General features: G+C 37.2%; 1 protein-coding gene across 4 annotated transcripts in view; it reads left to right on the top strand.

The window, feature by feature from the left end:
- Positions 1–22535, top strand: part of ELMOD2 (ELMO domain containing 2) — a 40967-nt gene that overhangs the window by 7937 nt on the left and 10495 nt on the right. For all 4 annotated transcript variants that reach the window (XM_004385473.2, XM_023739731.1, XM_023739733.1 and 1 more), the window contains 3 exons: positions 4428–4557; positions 19126–19259; positions 22099–22167. In XM_004385473.2, coding sequence (XP_004385530.1) covers positions 4428–4557; positions 19126–19259; positions 22099–22167 — 333 coding nt within the window. The remainder of the gene's footprint in view (positions 1–4427; positions 4558–19125; positions 19260–22098; positions 22168–22535) is intronic.

Genomic DNA, 22535 nt, shown 5'->3' with positions numbered 1-22535 from the left:
AGAGAACTGTAAGGGTAGTTCCACAAAAGAGGTGACATTTGAGCTGGACGTTGATGAATGGGTAGGGGAAGACATTCGATGTAGAACAGTGCCAACAAGGCACAGAGAAATAGAAGTACTTGAGTATCTGGGAACTATAGGGAGTCCTTTGTGGCTGGAGCATTGGATACGTGCAGAGCAGTGGTTGGAGAAGTGAATAGAATGCTAAATTGGAGATTACATTGCAAAGAGTCTTGAATGTTATACTGAGGAATTTAGAATTTGTTCTCCATTTTTTAAGCAAACAAATTACATTATCAGATTTGTATTTTAGGAAGATGGAAGATAGATTTGGCAATGTGGGATGCTGGTAGAGAGAATGAAGATAGAACAGTTAAGAAGCACTTGATAGAACTGAAGCACATTTAGGCCAGAGATGACAAGGCCATATATACAGCAGGGGAAATGAAGATACGAGGATTGCTTTGAGGGACATTTCAGAGATACATTGGATAAGAACTTGGGGACCTTTTGGATATATTGTTGATGGAGAAAGAGGAGGATTAGAATTCTGTTTTTTCTTTAAAATTTTTTTTATTATGGTAAATATATAGGTAACAAAACATTTGCTATTTCAACAATCTTCACGTATACAATTCAGTGACATTAAATATGTTCACCATGTTGTTCAACCATCAGTGTTAACCATTCCCGAATTTTTCTGTTACTCTTAACAGAAGCTCAGTGTCCCCTAAGTATTGTGTCATCTTTTCCCCTAAAAATAATTAAAAAAAAAAAAATTTATCATGCTTTAGGTGAAAATTTACAGCACAAATTAGTTTCTCATTCAAAAATTTATACACAAATTGTTTTGTGACATTGGTGGCATTCCCTGCAATGTGTCAGTACTCTCCCCCTTTCCACCCCGGATTCCCTGTGTCCATTTGTCCAGGTTTCCTGTCCCTTCCTGCTGTCTTGTCTTTGCTTTTGAGCAGGTGTTGCCCATTTGGTCTTCTATACTTGATTGAACTACGAAGCACATTCCTCATGTGTATTATTGTTTGTTCTGTAGGCCTGTCTAATCTTTGGCTGAAAAGTGGACTTTGGGAGTGGCTTCAGTTCTGAGTTAGCAGGGTGCCTGGGGGCTATAGTCTTGGAGGTTCCTCCAGTCTCTGTCAGACCAGTAAGTCTGGTCTTTTTTTTTTTTTTGGTGAATTTCAGTTTTGTTCTACATTTTTCTTCCACTCTGTCCAGGACCCTCTATTATGATCTCTGTCAGAGAGGTCAGTGGTGGTTGCTGGACACCATCTAGTTCTTTGGGCTTAGGCTGGTGGAGGCTGTGGTTCATGTGGTCCATTAGTCCTTTGGACTGATATTTTCCTTGTGTCTTTGGTTTTCTTCATTCTCTTCTGCTCCTGTCGGGTTGGGATCAATAGATGTATTTTAGATGGTTGTTCACAAGTTTTAAGATCCTAGACGCTACTCACCAAAGTAGGATGTATAACATTTTCTTTATGAATTATGTTATGCCAGTTGACCTAGAGGTCCTGTTTTAGTCATCTAGTGCTGCTATAACAGAAATACCACAAATGGATGGCTTTAACAAAGGGAATTTTTTTCTCTCACAGTCCAGTGGGCTAAAAGTCCAGATTCAGGGCATCAGCTCCGGGGAATGCTTTCTTCATTGGCTCTGGAGGAAGGTCCACGTCATCAGTCTTCTCTTGGTCTGGAAGCATCTCAGTGCAGGAACCTCAGGTCCAAAGGACGCACTCTGCCCCTGGCACTGCTTTCTGGGTGGTGTGAGGTTCCCATGTGTCTCTGGTTGCTTCTCTCTTTTATATCTCCAAAGACATTGGCTTAAGACACTATCCAATTTTATAAACCTCATCAGTATAACTGCCACTAATCCATCTTATTAGATCATAGTGATTGAGTTTACAACACATAAGGAAATCACATCAGATTACAAAATGGTACAAAATTATACAATACTGGGAATCATAACCCAGCCAAGTTGAAAGATATTTTTGGGGGGACACAGTTCAATCCATGACAGGTCCCCAGCCCTCAGCCCCAGTAATTCAGTCCTTCAGGGTGTTTGGATGTGTCTAGGAAGCTTCTATGACTTTGCCTTGGTCAGATTTTGCTAACTTCCCCTATCTTGTGTGTTTTCTTTCCCTTCGCCAAAGTTAACACTTGTTTTCTATCTAGTTAGTGATTTCCCCTCCTGAACCCTCCCCTCCCTCATAACCATCAAAGATTGTTTTTTTCTGTGTGTAAGCTTTTTCTTGAGTTTTTATAATAGTGGTCTCATACAATGTTTGTCATTTTGTGATTGACTTATTTCACTCCGCATAATGCTGTCCAGATTCATCTGTGTTGTGAGATGTTTCACGGATTCCTCATTCTTTATCATTGCGTAGTTGTGAAAACGGCATAGGGGCGGCATCTGACCTTTAACTTCATAAGGGGGAAGGAAAATTGAGATCAACAGCCTGAGGCTGATTCCTGTGAGGTAGAGGTCCTCTCTCCACCGTCTTTACCAACTCTGACACCAACTGTCCCTCCCACGGCACTCTCTACTTCTTTGCTGGGTTCAATAATTTGTTGCAGCGGACACACAAAACTCACAGACAAGCCTCACGATTATGGGGTTTATTAGGGAAATAAACAGGTTACATACAGTTCAGGTTCAGGAATATTCATCATATGGTTCTTCCATCAGGACAGCCTCTCTCCAGCTGTGCTTGCAGGCAGGACCCTCCCTGGCCCTCTGACTCTGCCCTGCTCAGGCAACGGTTACAAAGCTCTTTTAGCTCTGCTGATAAGTGCCCAAAGGCACTCGCCTCTACCTCTGTGGGTAAACAGACCTAGCTCCACCAAGTGCTCGAAGCACCCTACTCCTCTAGCAAGCCTCCTGCCCCAAGACACAGCTTTCTTGCTTGTGGGCCGGGAAGCCCACTGTGCTGTCTCCTGCTGATCTTTCTTGCTGTCATTTTTCTGCCACCGCTTCATGTCGTCTTCTGTGTTACAACTCTCTGTCTTTCAGTCTCCTGGTTCCAGGAGCTTCTTAGCCCTGGGATCCTGGGTCCAAAAGATGCACTGGCTGCTCTTCTTTGATGGTGGTGGGATCCTGTCTCTGCTCTGGAATTTGTTCTCTTTAAGGCAAAACTGACCAATCTCGTTGCTGGGCCACAATTGCCTTATTTACCTAGTCCGACACAATCACTTGGGTAGGAGTTACAAGACCATGGCTAGAAAGGCCACATCAAAGGGATCCATCGCACCACAGTAATACTCTATTCTGTGTATGTATGTACCATAATTTTTTTTATCCATTCATCTGTTGATTGGCACTTAAGTTGTTTCCATCTTTTTGCTGTTGTGAGTAATGCTGCAGTGAACATAAGTGTGCATATGTCTATTCATGTGATGGCTCTTCTCTAGAATATATTCCTAGGAGTGGAATTGCTGAATCATATGGTATTTCTATTTCTAGTTTTTTAAGGTGGCTCCATATGGTTTTCCACAGTGGTTGTACCATTTTACATTCCCACCAGCAATGCATAAGGGTTCCAGTCACTCCACAACCTCTCTGACATTTGTTATTTTCTGTTTTTTTTTATTAGTGCCAGTAATATCAGGGTGAGATGGTATCTCATTGTAGTTTTGATTTGCATTTCTCTGATTGCTAATGCTCACAAGCATTTCCTCATGTGTCTGTTAGCTGCCTGAATGTCTTCTTTGGTGAAGTGTCTGTTCATATCCCTTGCCCATTTTTTAATTGGATTATTTGTCTTCTTGTTGTTGGGGTGCTGAAGTATTTTACAGATTTTAGAGATTAGACCTTTGTTGGATATGTCGTAGCCAAAAATTTTTGCCAGTCTATAGGTTCTGTTTTTACTCTTTTGGTGAAGTCTTTTGATGAGCATTTAAGTGTTTGATTTTTAGGAGCTCCCTGTTACACAGTTTATCTTCTGGCAGATTAGAATTCTGAATGTTCAGACTTGGTTAGTGATGTCATTAATAGATTTAGAGTCTTTAGAAAGAGCATGTTTCTGCAAGGAAGATAAGCTGTGGTGTTTGGGAGAACTGAGAAAACCTTCCATACAGCTGTCCGTTATATATTTGGAAAATTAGGTCTGTTGGTGATATCAGGCAATAAGTATTTGGAGTACATGAAATTACACAGAGAAAACATGAAAAATAGAACAAATCCTTGTAATTGCAAATTTTGCAATTCCTACATGTCTTGCCTTCTTCTTTCTAGACCCTGTTTTATCATATCTTACATAATACTTAATATAATGCTTTGTGTTTAAGGAGGCTCTTGGTGCTTATTGGGTGGAAATGCTTTCTAAATAGACATATAAACCACAAGCTGTGGAAGGTATTACTGTATTGGGATAAGAAAATACGATTTATAAAAATAATTTTATCATTTGCAGTTTTAAAATCTGCATGAAGGCTTGCTTACTGCAGATATCTGGTTATAAACAGCTTTATGTGGATGTTGAAAATGAGAGAAAAAAGCCATATGATTCTGATAACCTGCAACATGAAAAGCTACTCCTCAAGGTAAATTTTTGTTTTCTGTACTTGGAGTTATTGAACATAGAAAAATAAATTGGGCTACAACTGAGTAGAATCATAGTAAAAATTCTAGAGGTTTATCCAGAAAAAAAAAACCAAATCTATTGCCATTGAGTTCATTATACAGCCATTTAATTTCTTTGCCTTTTAGAGAATGTATTATTTCATTATACGGAAAGATTTTTAGCTAACTATTTTTATGATTTTATGATGAGTATCATTAAAATATATTCAAATAAATTTTATTTTAATGCTTTTCATTCTGAAATAAATTATAAACTTATAAAGGGAGATCTTTAAAGGATGGAGCCACAAACTTCAGATTTTCCACTTACTATTTATATAGATTGCTCATATAAGTTAGGCATTTTTTCACCTTACTCTCGAATTATGAACATGGGTATCCTTTCAGATTATTATGTCAAATCTTTTGGGTTTATAGGATGTTAATTGCCAAATAATGCCACGATAAATTTAAAAATTAAGACAGTAAAGAAATTTATTTGCAATTTTCTTGTTTAATATTTCTTAACTATAAATACATAAAAATATGGAGGTGATGAAATTAAAGAATATTAGACCTGGAATAAGCATTAGAAATCATCTAGTCCAGTCTCTTTATTTAAGGTATGAGGAATCTAAGGCCCAGAGATGAAGTGATTTGCCTTAGGTCCTAGAAAGTAGGACCTGGACTAGACCCTGAGTCTCCTGCCCTTCCATTACATCTAATTTAATTTAATTTTTAAATGGTGAAAGTCAGAGAAAATAGCACATTGCACTTGGAGCTAGGAAGTTGCCATAACTAAAGGTACTGTAGAAAGAAACATTAATAGTATCTAAGTTAGGAAAGTCTGGAACTTTTTTTTTTCCCAATGCTGTTGACTCACAGTAAGAGACACAGTTTAAAAACAATAACAACTTCTGGGAAGGTGGCTACACGAGCAGGTCTAAGATCCTGATGCTCCCACATGAGCACCAAGAAAAGCAACTAGAAAGCTGTAATGTCAACTCTGTAAGAACTCTGAAGAGTAGGTGGAGGATTGCAGCAACTACACTGAAAAAAGAAAAAGATGACTTCTAAATAGTCGGAAAACTTGTTTTTATAGTGTTTCCATCCCTTACCCTCCTGGTACAGCAGATGGGCAGCTGCAGTGGAGTCGGACCACGGCTTGCCTTCTCAAAGATAGGCCCCAATCTCTGGCTCTGGAGTGAGTATGGCATACTTTGCTGGTGGACTGTTCAGTGTGTCTGTTCTGATCTGTCTGAGAGCTCCCTGAAGGATGCAAGCCTCAGTCCAACCTGAGTTGGACTCACACAGGGTGGGGGAGGGAGTGGTGAGCAAAGATGGAAGGCTGTGACCACCTGAGAATCTCTTGTAGAAATTAGTGCTTTTGAAAGCACTGTGTATATGGGGGAATTGCAAAGTCACACTTATGCTCAGTGCTAACACATTGTAATAGTCTAATGACCCAGCTTCAACAAAAAATCACAAGGCATACAAAGAAACTTAAAATGATGGCCCATTCTAAAGAACAGGACGAAGGAGAAAAATTGTCTCCATGGAAGCCCAGATTGTGGACAGATTAAAAACCAAACCAAACCCATTGCCGTCAAGTTGATCCCGACTCATAGTGACCCTATAGGACAGAGTAGAACTGCCCCATAGGGTTTCCAGGGTGCGCCTGGTGGATTCAAACTGCTGACCATTTGGTTAGCAGCTGAACTCTTAACCACTATGGCACCAGGGTTTCCATGGACAGATTAGAAAATGTTAAAACAATAGTATTAAAATGTTCAAAGAACTAAAAGAAAACACCAGAAAAGAACTAAAAGAAACCAGGAAAATGATACATAAACAAAACGAGAATATCAATAAAGTGACACTGTAAAAAGGAACCAAACAATTACTGGAACTGAAAAATACAACTCAAATGAAAAATTCAATGGAAGATTTCAACAGCAGATTTGAGCTGGAAGAGGAAAGAATCAGTGAACTGGAGAATAAGGCAATTGAAATTATTGAGGCCAAAGAGCAAAAAGAAAATAGCATCAATACAGCTGAACAAAGGCTAATGGAACGGTGGTATACCACTAAGTGAACTATCATATGCATCATGGGATTCCCAGAAGGAGAAGCAAGAGAAAGGGACAGAAAGAATATTTGAAGAAATAAAGGCAGAAAATTTTCCAAATTTGACAAAAAACGTGAGTCTGTAAATTCAAGAAGCGCAACAAATTCTAGATAGGATAAATCAAAAGAGATCCACACCAAGACACATTATAACAAACATTCAAACACCAGAGATAGAAAATCCTGAAAGCAGTAGGAGGGAATGGAGTTGTCACATGCAAGGAATCCTTTGTAAGGTTAAGTGCTAGTTCCCTCAAAAACCTTGAAAGCAAGAAGGTGTTAGGATGATATATTCAAAGTGCTGGAAGAAAAGAACTCTCAATGAATATTTCTGTATCTGGCAAAACTGTCTTTACGAATGGGGGCAAAATTAAGATATACCCAGATAAACAAAAGCTAAGGGAGATCATGATGACTAGATCTGCATTACAAGAAATGCTAAAGGAGCCCTTCAGATAGAACTGAAAGGACACTAGATGATAACTCGAAAATGTGTGTAGAAAAGAAAGATCTCCAATAAAGGTAATCTCATGGGCAAGTATAAGGGCCCCATGGTATTAGGGTCTTATGGTATTCTGGTTTTTAACTTTAGTAGTTATTTCCTAAATGACTCTAAAAGACAAATAGTAAAATATAATTATAAATTTCAGTTACTGGGCACATAATGTATAAAGATTAGTTTATGATAACTACATAAAGGGTGGAAGGAGCAGCATAGGAATAGAGTTTTTGTATGTTACTGAAGTTAAGTTGGTATCAATTTAAACCAGGTTCTTATAAATTTACAGTGTTACATGTAATCCTCAGAGTAACCACACACACAAAATCCAAAAAATATACTCAAAAGGAAATGAGAAGGAAATCAAAATGGCTCACTACAGAGAAAATGAACTAAATAAAAGTGATGGCAGTATTGAAGGAAATGAAGGACAAAGAAGGTATAAGACACACAGAAAACAAAAGCAAAGGGATAAAAGTAACTCCTTATTTGTTGGTAATTACCTTAGATGTAAATGGATTAAACTTCCCAATCAGAAGGCAGAGAGTGGCAGATGGATTTAAAAAAAAAAAAAATTCTATCTATATGCTTTCTACAAGAGATGCATCTTAGAGCCAAAGAGACATAATAGGTAGAAAGTGAGAAAATAGAATAATAAAAAAAAAAAGTTCAATGTAAATAGTGATTAAAAGAGAGCTAGGGTGGCTATTTTCATTTCAAACAAAATAGCCTTTGTTTATTATAAGAGCCAAAATCTATTATAAGAGCCAAGTAAGGGCATTATACAATGATAAAAGGGTCAATTTATCAAGAAGATAACAGCAGTTATAAATGCACCTAACACCAAAGGCCCAAATACTGACAGAATTCAAGTGAGAAATACATAGTTCTATACCACTTTAATTAATTGAAAGGACATCTAGAAAGAAGATCAGTAAGGAAATACAGGATTTGAACACCACTGTAAACCAGCTATACCTAATAACGTGTAAGACACTCTACCTAGCACACAATACACATGGATTCTTCTGCAGTACACATGGTTCATTCTCCAGGATAGAACAGAAAACAAATTTCAGTAAATTTAAAAAGATTGAAATCATACAGAGTATCTTCTGTGACCACAATGGAATGAAACTAGAAATTAGCAAAAGGACAACTGGAAGGAACTCAAATATGTGGAAATTAAACAGTACACTATTAAACAATGTGTCAATGAATAAATGAGAGAGAAATGAAATAAGAGTCAAATGAAAATGAAAGCACAACATACCAAAACTTATGAGATACAGCAGAGGCCGTGCTCAGGGAAATGTATAGCAGTAAACACCTACATTAAAAAAAGAAAGATTTCAAATCAGTAACCTAACTTTTAAGATCTCATTAATTAACGGTGGGGTTGCACAGCCGATGAATATAATTGCTGTCAGTAAGTTATACACCTGTAAAACTTTGAATTGGCAAAAGCTGTGTGGTAGATATATTTACAAAAATGACAAAAACAAAAAGAGTAGCTGCTGAGGCTGCTTATGTACAACCAAACACCTCATGGGATTTGGGTCTTTGGTTTGGAGGTTAAGGGTCGTGATTTCATGGGACAGCCCAGTTAATTGGCCTAATAACATGTTTAGTCCTTCTGTATTACCTCCTAGTTCGTTGTGTAGTGCCTGGGGTCTTAAAAGTTTGCGGGCAACCATTCAGGTTACAACAATTGGTCTCTTTTCGCCTGGACCAACAACGGAAGAAGGAGAGTCAGGAATAGGAGGAAGAAATGGAATGTGAGGCTAATTGCCTCCATGCCCCCTTTGCCATGAGACCAGAAGAACTGGATAGTGCCCGGCTACCATTACTGAACATTTTGATTCAAAAATTCCATAGAAGAATCCTGATCAAGAGGGGGGAAATGTAGAAGAGAATTTCAAATTTTCATGAAATCCAGTCTTTCTGGAGCCATGGAGGCTAGATGAACCCCCTGAACCTTTTGCCCTGAGATATTTTTTATACTTTAAACCAAAAATATTCCCTGAAGTCTTCTTAAAACCGAATAGTAGTTTAGCTTAATTAGTAAAGAATGTCTGCCTAGAGCATTATACTCTTTCAAGATTTGTTTATTTGGGATCAAATTGACTGTAGCAACCCGAAAGATTAGACAGGAAACTTAACGGGAAAGGAACAACTCGGAAAAGGAAGGTAAGAATGATTGCACAACTTAAAGAATGTAATCAGTGTCACTGAATTATATATGTAGAAATTGTTGAGTTGGTGTATGTTCTGCTGTGTATATTCTCAACAGCAGCAACAAAAATAAAACATATTAAAAAATACCTAATGACAATTAGGTATTAGAAGAAGAAGAGTAAACTATGTCCAAAGCTACCAGAAGTAAGGAAATAATAAGAGCAGAGGTAAATGAAATGGAGACTAGGAAAACAACAGAGAGAATCAGTGAAACCAGAATTTGAGATTTTTTTGTGTGACAGGGAAAAAAGAGAAAAGATGCAAATACCTAAAATCAGAAGGGAAAGTGGGGACCTTATAACTGAGCCTACAGAAATAGAATCATAAGAGAATCCTATGAATAATTGTATGCCAAAAAGTAGGTAACTTAGATGAAATAGACAAATTCCTAGAAACACGTAAACTACCTACATTGACTTAGGAAGAAATAGAAAATCTCAAAAGACCCATAACAAGTGAAGAAATTTAATCAGTAATTAAAAACCTCCCAACCAAAAAGAAGTCGTACACCATATGATATCCTTGGGGAATCCTACCAAACATTTATAGAAGTGATCCCAATCCTTAAGTTCTTCCAAAAAAATAGAAGAGGAGGAAACACTTCTTAATTCATTATATTAAGCCAGCATTACTCTGATACTACAGCCAGGCAAAGACACCAGAGATCAATAACCCTTATGAATATAGATGTAAAAATCCTCAACAGAATAGTAGCAAACTGAATCCAATATCATATTAAAAGGATTGTACCTCATGGTCAAGTGACATTTATTCTAGGATTGCAAAGGTGCTTAAACATTGGAAAATCAGTGTAATGCATCACATTAAAAGAACAAAGGAAAAGAATCACATGATCATCTCAGTTGACACAGAGAAGACATTTGACAAAATCCAGCACCCTTTGTTGATAAAAACAGTCAACAAACTAGGAATACAAGGAAAATTCCTCGATATGGTAAAAGACATTTATGAGAAACCCATAGCTAACATCATACTCAATGAAGAAAGACTGAGAGATTTCCCCTCATATTAGGAACAAGCCACAGATGCCTGCTCTCACCACTGCTATTCAATATTGTACTGGAAGTCCTAGCCAGATGAGTTAGGCAAGAAAAAGAAATCAAAGGTATCCAAATCGAGAAGGAAGACGTAAAACTATCCTATTCGCAGGTGACATCTCCTATATATAGGAAATCCCAAAGAATCTACAAGAAAGCTACTAGAGCTAATAAATAAATTCAGCAAAGTGGTGGCAGGGTACAAGGTCAATACACAAAAATTGGTTGGGTTTCTATACACAAGCAGTGGGCAATCTGAAAAGCAAAAGAATAATTCCATTTACAATCACATCAAAAACAAGAAAATACCCAGAAATAACTTTAACCAGGGAGGGAAAGACTTACACACTGAAAACTATAAAGCATTGCTGAAAGAAATCAAAGATCTGAAGACAATCTGTCCGTGGATTGGAAGACTTAATATTGTTAAGATGACAGTACTACCCAAAGTTATCTATGGATTCTGTACAATCCCATCAACATTCCAATAGCCTTCTTTGCAGAAATGGAAAAGCCAGTCATCAAATTTACATGGAATTGTAAGAGGCCTCGAATAGCCAAAGCAGTCTTGAAAAAGAACAAAGGAGGAGGACTCAGATTTCCCAATTTCAAAACATACTATAAAGATTCAATAATCAAAACAATCTGGTACTGGTGTAATGATAGACATATAGACCAGTGGAATAAAATTGAGAGTCCAGAAATAATTCCATATATCTATGGTCACTTGATTTTTGACAAGGGTACTAAGTCCATGCAATGGGAAAATAATACTCCCTTCAATAAATGGTACTGGGACAACTGGATGCAAAAGAATGAAGCTGGACCCATATCTCATACCAAAAATTAACTCAAAATGGATCAGTAGCCTAAATGTAAGAACTATTGTTGTTTTTGTTAGGTGCCATCGAGTCAGTTCCCACTCGTAGCAATCCTGTGTACAACAGAATGAAACACTGCCTGGTCCTGCACCATCCTCACAATCGTTATGCTTGAGTCCATGGTTGCAGCCATTGTGTCAATCCATCTCGTTGAGGGTTATCCTCTGTTTCCCTAACCCTCTACTCTACCAAGCATGATGTCCTTCTCCAGGGACATGTCCTGATAACATGTCCAAATTATGTGAGACGAAGTCTCTCCATCCTCGCTTCTAATGAGCATTCTGGCTGTGCTTCTTCCAAGACAGATTTGTTCATTCTTCTGGCAGTGCATTCAGTATTCTTCGCCAACACCATAGTCCAAAGACGCCAGTTCTTTTTCGGTCTTCTTATTCATTGTCCAGCTTTTGCGTGCATATGAGGTGATTGAAAATACCATGGCTTAGGTCAGGTGCACCTTCATCCTCAAAGTGACATCTTTGCTTTTTAACACTTTCAGGAGGTCTTTTGCAGCAGATTTCCCAATGCAATACATCATTTGATTTCTTGACTGTTGCTTCTGTGGGTGTTGATGGTGGATCCAAGTAAAATGCAATCCTTGATGACTTCAATCTTTTGTCTGTTTATGATGATGTTGCTTATTGGTCTAATTGTGAGGATTTTTGTTTTATTTATGTTGAGGTGTAGTCCAAAGGCTGTAGTCTTTGATCTTCATCACTAAGTGCTTCAAGTCCTCTACTTTCAGCAAGCAGGGTCATGTCATCTGCATATTACAGGTTATTAATGAGTCTTCTGCCAATCCTGATGCCACGTTCTTCTTCATGTAGTCCAGCTTCTTGGATTATTTGCTCAGTATACAGATTTAATAAGTATGGTGAAAGGATACAACCATGATACACACCTTTCCTGACTTTAATCAATGCAGTATCCCCTTGTTCTGTTTGAATGACTGCCTCTTGATCAGTGTACAGATTCTGCATGAACACAATAAGTGTTCTGGAATTCCCATTCTTTTCAGTGTTATCCATAATTTGTTATGATCCACACGTTCAAATGCATAGTCAGTAAAACACAGGTAAACATCTTTCTGGTGTTCTCTGCTTTCAGCCAAGATCCACCTGACATTAGTAATGATATCCCTCGTTGCACATCGTCTTCTGAATCTGGCTTGAACTTCTGGCAGTTGCCTATCGAAGTAGTGCTGCAGTTGCTTTTCAGTGATCTTCAGCAAAATTTTACTTGTGTGTGATATTAATAATATTGCTCGATAATTTCCGCAATCTGTTGGATTTCTTCTTGTTGGGTGGCAAGGAAGCTGTCTTCCAAATTTCTTGACATAGACAAGTGAGCACCTGCAGTGCTGCATCTGTTTGTTGAAACATCTCAATTTGTATTCTGTCAATTCCTGGAGCCTTGTTTTTTGCCAGCACCTTCAGTGCAACTTGGACTTCTTCCTTCAGTACCACCAGTTCTTAATCATATGCTACCTCCTGAAATGGTTGAATGTCAACCAGTTCTTTTTGGTACAGTGACTGTGTATTCTTTCCATCTTCTTTTGATGCTTCCTGCATTGTTCAATATTTTCCCCATCGAATCCTTCAAGATTGCAACTCAAGGCTTGAATTTTTTCTTCAGTTCTTTCAGCTTTAGAAATACCATGCGTGTTCTTCCCTTTTGGTTTTCTAACTCTAGGTCTTTGCACATTTCATTATAATACTTTACTCTGTCTTCGCGAGCTGCCCTTTGAAACCTGTTCAGCTCCTTTACTTCATCGTTTCTTCCATTTGCTTTAACTACTCGACGTTCATGAGCAAGTTTTAGAGTCTCTTCTGACATCCATTGTGGTCTTTTCTTTCTTATCTTTTTAATGACCTTTTGCTTTCTTCATGTATAATGTCCTGAATGTCATTCCACAGCTCATCTGGTTCTTCGGTCATTAGTGTTCAATGTGTCAAATCTGTTCTTGAGATAGTCTCTGAATTCAGGTGGGATATTCTCAGGGTCATATTTTGGCTTTTATGGACTTGCTCTAATTTTCTTCAACTTCAACTTCAACTTACATATGAGCAATTGATGGTCTATTCCCCTGGCCTTGTTCTGACTAATATTGAGCTTCTCCATCGTCTCTTTCCACAGATGTAGTTGATATGACTCCTGTACATTCCATCTGGTGAGGTCCACGTGTATAGTCGCCGTTCATGTTGTTGAAAAAAGGTATCTTCAGTGAAGGCATCGTTGGTCTTGAAAATTCTGTCATGCAATCTCTGGTGGTGTCATTTCTATCACCAAGGCCATATTTTCCAACTACCAGTCCTTCTTCTTTGTTTTCAACTTTTGCATTTCATTCACCAGCAGTTATCAGTTCACTTGATTGCATGTTTGTTCACTTTGACTGCAGAAGTTGGTAAAAATCTTCAGCTTCCTCATCTTTGGCATCAGTGGTTGGTACGTAACTTTGAATAACAGTTGTATCAACTGGTCTTCCTTGTAGTTGTATGGGTATTATCCTATCACTGACAGTGTTGTACTTCAGGATAGATCTTGAAATGATCTTTTAGACAGTGAATGCAATGCCATTCATCTTCAATTTGTCATTCCCGGCATAGTAGACCATAGGATTGTCTGATTCATAATGGCCAATACTAGTCCATTTCAGCTCACTCATGCCTAGGATATTATGGGGTCATTTCATTTTCGATAACTTCTGATTTTTCTAGATTGTTACTGAGATTCATACTAGATTCATACTAAGACAGACTAGGAAGAAGGACCTGGCAGTCTACTTCTGAAAAATTGGCCAGTGAATCCTTGTGAATAGCAGTGTAACAGTCTCTGGTATATTGCCAGAAGATGAGCCACTCAGATTGAAAGACACAAAAATACAACTGGGGAAGAGCTGCACCTTCAAAGTAGAGTCAGCCTTAATGATGTGGATGGGTCAAGCTTTTGGGACCTTCATTTGCTGATGTGACATGACTGAAAATGAGAAGAAACAGCTGCAGACATCCATTAATAATCAGAATGTGTAATGTATGAAGTATGAATCTAGGAAAATAGGAAATATAAGAACTGAAACCATAAAACTCTTAGAACAAAGCATGGGGTAATGCTTTGGGAACCTAGTTTTCAAAAATGGATTCTTAGATATGACACCAAAAGCAAAAGCAATAAAAGACAAAATAGATAAATTGAACTTCATCAAAATTAAAAATTTCTGTGTGTTAAAGGAGTTTATCAACAAAATGAAGAAACAACCTACAGAACGGGAAAAATATTTGGGAACCGTATATCTAATAAGGGTTTAATATCCAGAATAGATAAAGAACTTTTACAACTCAACAACAAAAAGTTAAACAACCGAATCAATAATAGGCAATGGGCTTGATTAGATATTTCACCAAAGAGGATATATAAAAGGTTAATAAGTACATTGTTTTAGGCTGGGTTCTCTAAACAAGCAAAACCAGTGAAGCATATACAGAGAGAGAGATCTGTATCTCAAGGAAATGGCTCAGATGATTGTGGAGGCTGGCAAGTCCCAAGTCCGTGGGTCAGATGTGAGGCTGAAGGCTTCTCTGACTCATGTAGCTGCAGGGGCTAACAAACCTATTATCAGCAGTCAGATGGCAGGCTGCTGGCTCAAGTCCCAAGAACCAGAGGTCATATGATGACAAGCCAAATGCAGGATCCAGTGCAAGTAAGCAAGCTTTGTTAGAATATCCACGTATATTGGATACAGGCTACACCCCCGAGGAAACTCCCCTTACAACTGATTGGCTGATCACATCAGAGCACATCGTGGAGGATGACTACATCATTACATAACGGCCACGTTACATTATTACGTAACTGCTAAACTACATCATTACATAACTGCCAAACTACTGAGAATCATGGCCCAGCCGAGTTGACACACAACCTTAACCATCTCACACATGAAAAGATGTTCAATGTCATTAGTCATTAGAGAAATGCAAATCAAAACCACAGTGAGATACCACTTCACCCTCCACTAGGATGCCTATTATAAGAAAAACACAACAAGCATTGGCAAGGTCATGGGGAAATTGGAACCCTCATTCACTACTGATGAGATGATGAAATGGTACATCTGCTGGTCCTCAAAAAGTTAAACACAGATTACTGTATGACTCAGCAATTCCACTCCTACCTATAATACCCAAAAGACTTGAAAGCAGGGACTCAAATAAATACTTGTATGCCAGTGTTCATTACAGCATATTCACAATAGCTAAAAAGTGGAAATAACCCAAGTGTCTATCAACAGATGGATAAATAAAATGTGGTATATACCTACAGTGGATTATTATTCAGCTGTAAAGAGAAATGAAGTTCTGATACATGCTACCACATGGATGAACCTTGAAAACATTGTGCTGAGTAAAATAAAGTCAACCACAAAAGGATAAATGTTGTATGATCCCACTTATATGAAGTATCTAGAATAGGAAAATACATAAAGACAAAAGTTTATCGGTGGTCATCAGGAGTGGAGGGAGACGGAAAGGGGGAGGTACTGCTTAAGGAGCACTGAGTTTCTGTTAAGGGTGATGCAAAAATTTGGAAACAAATGGTGATGGTTGCGCTACATGTTGAACATAATTAATGTCACTGAATTGTACACGTAAAAATGGTTGAAATGGCAAATGTTTTCTTATGTATCTCTTACCACAATAAAATTTTTTGTTTGTTTTAGCTTTTTTTTTTTTGGTACTTGAGATGAAAGTTTACAGAACAAGCTAGCTTCTCATTAAAGAATTAATACACATATTGTTTTGTGACGTTGGTTACCAACCCCACAACATGTCAACACTCTCCCTCACAACATGTCAACATTCTCCCTTCTCGAACTTGGGTTCCCTATTACCAGCTTTCCTGTCCCCTCCTGCCTTCTAGTCCTTGTCCCTGGGCTGGTGTGTCCCTTTAGTCTCATTTTGTTTTATGGGCCTGTCTAATCTTTGGTTGAAGGGTGAACCTCATGAGTGACTTCATTACTGAGCTAAAAGGCTGTCTGCGGGCCGTACTCTTGGGGTTTGTCCAGTCTCTCTCAGTCCAGTAAGTCTAGTCTTTATTTGTGAGTTAGAATTTTGTCTACATTTTTCTCCAGCTCTGTCCGGGACCTTCTGTTGTGATCCCTGTCAGAACAAGTCAGTGGTGGTAGCCAGGCACTGTCTGGTTGTGCTGACCTCAGTCTGGTGGAGGCTGTAGTAGTTGTGGTCCATTAGTCGTTTGGACTAATCTTTCCCTTGTGTCTTTGGTTTTCTTCATGCTGTCTTGCTCCCAACAGGATAAGACCAGTGGAGTATCTTAGATGGCCACTCACAAGCTTTTAAGAGCACAAACGTTACTCACCAAAGTAGAACATTTTCTTTATAAACTGGGTTATGCCAATTGAACTAGATGTTCCCAGAGACCATGGTCCCTACAGCCTTCAGCCCAGTAATTTGATCCATCTGGGAGTTTGGATGTGTCTATGGATCTTCCATGACCTTGCCTCGGACAAGTTACCACAAGAAAATTTTAAAAATTAAAGAAAAAAACACCAACAAAACTTTTTTTTCCTGTGAAAGTATAAAATATACACTTCACTCAATTAGAAGATTACAGTTAAAACATGATTTTGTAAAATTAAGATAATGAAAATACATACCTCAAAGGGCTGTTGTGTGGAGAGAGCTTTTATAAAGTGTTAGAATAGTGCCTAGCACTCATTAAGGACTGCTATTGATAGCCTCATGTTCATCATTATTCCATTAATTCAAATCCTTTCTACACAAATACATGCCCTTCTAAAGGTGTAAGATACAAGTCCCGCCATCCTCCTCAGCAGAAATTTTACCTTGGTGATTCATTATGAAACTCATTTCCCAGAGGTGGAGAGGGGGTTGTAGCAGTGATTTCATCCAGCCATTACGTATTACTCAGCTTATTTTGTGGATAGAGAGCCGTGTAGATCTGTGTTGTCTAAAGTATAGTACAAGGACCACCTTCACTAGAGTTAAACCCAAAACCAAACCAAATGCTGTTGAGTTGATTCCAACTCATAGCGACCCTTTCTTTAGCACGTAACCGCTTTGCCACCAAGGCTTCTTATGAGTCACTAAAGTTAACCAGTGTTTAATACTTAGATTCCAGTGTTCCACCTTTGCCCTATGAAATCAGAGTCTCCAGGGGTGGAATCCAGAAATCTGATATTTATACATATTAAATTTTGAGGACCACTGGTTTTACTGCAGGAGTCCTGGTGGTGCAGTAGTTAAGTGCTCAGCTGCTAACTGAAAGGTTGGCAGTTCGAACCCACTAGCCTGCTCTGCAGGAGAAAGAAGTGGCAGTTGGCTTCTGTAAAGATTACAGCCCTGGAAACCGTATGGGGCAGTTCTGCTCTGTTCTATAGGGTCGCTATGAGCCGGAATCAACTCGATGGCAAGGGGGTTCTTACTGCACCTCTCGTCATATCTTCGAGGCCTTATCATTGGCATAATCAAACCCTTTGCTGAACTCATGGAAGGACATTAATGTGAGTAAATTGCATGTGTTGGTAATAAAAGTAGTGACCAGATGAAACCCAGTCTAATGATTGGATTTAATTTAGATAGAGTCGTGACCCTGTTTTAAAGCAGGGTCACAGGACTTCACATTTAATTTTTAGGTAACAGGATACCTCTTTCATTAAACCAGTGGCTGTTGAATTGATTCCAGCTCATGGTGATTTCATGTGTGTTAGAGCAGAACTGTGCACCATAGGGTTTTTAATGGCTGATTTTTCAAAGTAGATTGCCAGGCCTTTCTTCTGAGGTGTCTATGGGAGGACTCAAACCTCCACTCTTTCGGTTATCAGCCAAGTGTGTTAACTATTTGCACTACCCAAGGACTTCTACTTCTTTCATTAGGAGTCTTTTACTTAACAATGCCTGAAATAGTGAAATGGAAAAAAATGCAAATAACCTTTGTTTTGCAAATTTTCACAAACTTTATTGTCAACTTTTGTGAGACTGTTTTGCTTGATGACTCATGGTGTTGAATTTCATGGTGTTGAATTTAGAAAACGACTGATTTTTTTTTTTTTTCACTTTATTTTGCATTGATTAGCTTGTTGGTATTTAGTATTTGATAACTACTGTCCTTAAATCCTTAGTCTTAAGGAATATATTTAGCTTAAACCAAGTCATTATTTTTTTCTTTTAAAACTATAAAAATCTGTAAGTTATTAATCATATAGGTTGGAATAGTATATGTATCATTTCCTTCAGGATCCCCTCCCTAACTTAGGCCTATTTTTCTTCTTCACTCACCATTATAATAAAAACGAAAAACCAAACCAGTAGCTGTCGAGTGGAATCTTAAGTATACAATACAGAGTCTGAGGCAAGGGCCAAGTACATAATACTGTGTTCTTCTCAAACAAGCAGTTTACCACTTTTGGCATATATGTATTAATTAGAAATGAAGACATCTCATTGTTTTAGATTTCTATATATTATTTGTTACCTTTTTGTAATCTACTGTTCTTTATATTGATGTTTTTACTTTGAATAAGTATGCTATACTTTTTAGGATAATTGAAAAGTTCTCTAAATACAGTCTTTTGAACCTAAGATTTGTCCCCACACATTGTTTAATATAATTGAAAGCATTCCACTTAGTAGTTACAGAAGCTATGAGAAGGAAAATGTCTTGGTAAATTAAGAACATCACTATTATTTGTAATATGGAAGCATGTTTGTGCAGCTTTGGAATCTTTTAATGCCCAAGAACAAGTTGAAGGCTAGAATCTCCAAGCAGTGGGCCGACATTGGTTTCCAGGGTGATGATCCCAAAACAGACTTCAGAGGCATGGGCATACTTGGATTAATCAATCTTGTGTAAGTGAAAATAAACTTTTTTCTTTACATGAAATTACATGTACTCTTCAATCTGATTAAATGGTAATAGTAATTAATATAGTTTTTTCATACTGTCTCTGAATTTCAGTAGCTACAGTGCTAAAAGTACTAATGAAGATACTGGAAATGGACTTTCTATGTGTGTGTGATTTCTTTACTTACCAATACTTTTCCTCTTCCTTTCTGTCCCTATCCTCCCTTCTGATGCCTCCCAAAGAAGTTTATATACTTTTTCTTACTATTTTTATCCTCTTGCTTCTTCTCTCGTGGTTCTTTGACTCCATTTTGGGGAATATAACCAGGTAAGATGATAATAAAATCTCTTCACACTATTTGCCGTCTGTTTAACACCTGATCTAAATCCCTGACTTTTCAGAGACTATGAACTTTTCTTTTTCCTGTCTAAAACCTATGTGTGACCACATATATAGAACCCCAAAATATGTAACTCAAATTAGAATTAAGAGCCGAAACTAGAAGATAAACTGAAGATTAATTTTCTCCTATAATTATGAAAATTAACAGATTCTAGTGTTTGGATCTATCTCTGAATTGTAATTTACAGACTATAAAGTATCTAGAATGGAAAATCTGACTGTTAACAGTTTAGATAATTCTTACTGTGAAAAAATTAATCTTCAAATTGAGCTAAATAAGGTTAATAGTGAGAGAAAATATTTAGGTCCATATGGATAAGGCTATGGGAGAAGAAAGACAATAGGGTAGGGTTTCAATATGTAAATTTTTTTCCAATTATAAAAGTATTTAATTTTCTGTAATATCTAAATTTTATGTGTACAAAAGTTCCCCATAATTCCACCTCCCAGAGATAAAGTTTTACAAATAATAATTAATGAAAATGATATTGCCAGTTTTTTACTTTGATAAACAGAAACTTGCATTTGCATTTAAGTAGAATAAAAGCAGTTTTTTTCTATTTGGACCAATTATAAAATATTTTAAAATTCATGGATCTTTTCTTTTGTTCTTAGCCTGTAAATGTCATATTTCTTCTTGTCATTTTTAAGCTACTACCTTTATATCAGTGCCATGGCTTAGCTGGTAAAAGCACCTGTCTAGTAAACAGGAGATCCTGGGTTTGAATCACCGCGGTGCCTGGGCCAATCAAAAGCAGTATAGTATTGGAGCCCTGGTGGCATAGTGGTTAAGAGCTCAGCTGCTAACCAGAAGGTCAGCAGTTCAAATCCACCAGCCACTCAGCAACAACTTTATATCAAGAAACATTGGTATTCGAGCTGACTCACCCTTGATTGGACCCATGCTAATTCTGTTGTTTACTTTCTTAATTTCTCTGAGTAACCTTGCTCTTGGCTCTTTTCCTCAGAAATCAAGATTTCTCAGCATCTGCCAGAAGAGAATTCAATTTAGCTTAAATTTTAAATAATTTAATAGAATCTGACTCTAGACTGTGGTAGGGGATTCTGATAGGCCTTTAAATGACTTGTAGATATTTTCACCTATTTAGAACTAGTATCAAAAAATGACCAAGATTCAAATACATTAGTAATTATTTGATTGACAATGATACACAGGTAGTCCCCAGTTTAGGACAGGGTTCCATTCCGACAGATGTCAGTTCTGACGTCAGTCCAATACCTCTTTTTTTTTTTTTCTTTTTTAGTTTTCATTATTATTGCCTTTTATTATCAGTATCTGTAAATCTGATCTTTATTTGTCTTTGGAGGTTGGAAACTACATTAAACTTACAGATATGATGATATTAGCAAATTATGTGCTGCAACATTGTATGTAGTACACATTACTAACAGTAAGATGTACCAAAAAAAAAAAAAAATGCGGATGGTGTTAAGTGCAGTTCGTCGTAACTTGAATATGCTGTAAGTCAGGGACTACCTGTACTAGAAATGGTGGAAAACACAGAATTAGCTCTGATTTCTCTGTAATGGTATTTGTTGTCCTGTGTATGAAGCTATGACACTTTAGGATCAAAATAAAGATATGGTCTAAGAATGGGGCAAGGTGTTAAAATGAAAATGTTTGGTATAGATAATGTATAGTAAAAATAGAGGGAGAGATTTTATTACAAATCTCTACTGTTTATGAAAATTTTAATGATCATGCCCTCTAAAATGGAAGTAAACAATGAAAATCCATTTTTTATTTGACCTCTTATCCTTATGTAAACATCCAGTCATCATATATGTATATGTGTATTTGATTATTAGGTGATCTGAAGGTTTGAACAGAAGATTTTGTCCTTATCTTTAAGAACTCAAGGAGGTTGCTTTAGTACACACCAAAAGGATGTATAAGCCTTCATATAGTACTTTATAGATTTCTCTTGTACCGGCTGATACTTCCCTTATGGCCATTATTTTAGTTGTAGCACTTATTAAGGAAATTTTTCCTAGCGTAAAACAAAGGTTATTGACTTTCTTCTAAATGCTCTGAAAATGGCATTTAAACAACACAGACTTGCAGTAAAAGGAAAAAGCCTAGGTGAAAGGAAGAGTGTTCCAACAGGTATATATTGAGTATTTTACAGAAAATTTGAAACAAAACTGGAGGGTTTTTTATTATTATTATTGCAGCACTATTCATAATAGCTAAAAGGTGGAAACAACCTAAATGTCCATCAGCAGATGAATGGATAAACAAAGTGTGGTGTGTGTAATGTATATATTTGTGAGACACTAAAGTGATTTAGATGGAAATCGGGATGATTGTGGCAGTAGGCTAGGACTATCATTTTGACCATAGTTTTTTTAAACTGCTTCTGGATATCTTGAATGTTGAAGGGCATGTGTTCATTTCGTTATTTTTCTTAAACTCTTAGGTATTTCAGTGAAAATTATACCACTGTAGCTCATCAGATTCTTTCCCGCTCAAATCATCCAAAATTAGGGTAAGATGCGTATATATTAAAGAAACTGTAACACTTTTTTAAAACTGTGTATCTCTTGAATTTAAGATGATTAGATAATTTGAATTGAATAAATACTTTCCAAGGTATTTCGTTAATGAGACTATTTAATAAGAACCTAATACAGGATATTACATGATACATTATTTTTAACACTAAATGTGATCATGAACCAATTTTGTATCTATTGCAATATATTTTTATCACAAGATACAGTTTATCTGTAGATATAAGGGGCCTTTATAAAATTTTTTGTGAGAAATAGATTTGAAAATAGGAATAGAAAAGTGGGATATAGCTTTGAGAACTGTGAAGTAGAATGCAAAATGAGGTCATATAATTAACTTTAT

This window comes from Trichechus manatus, unplaced genomic scaffold (genome assembly GCF_000243295.1).
Source record: "Trichechus manatus latirostris isolate Lorelei unplaced genomic scaffold, TriManLat1.0 scaffold00139, whole genome shotgun sequence".
In the NCBI taxonomy this organism is placed as follows: Eukaryota; Metazoa; Chordata; class Mammalia; order Sirenia; family Trichechidae; genus Trichechus; species Trichechus manatus.
This window is presented reverse-complemented; position numbering and strand designations above follow the sequence as displayed.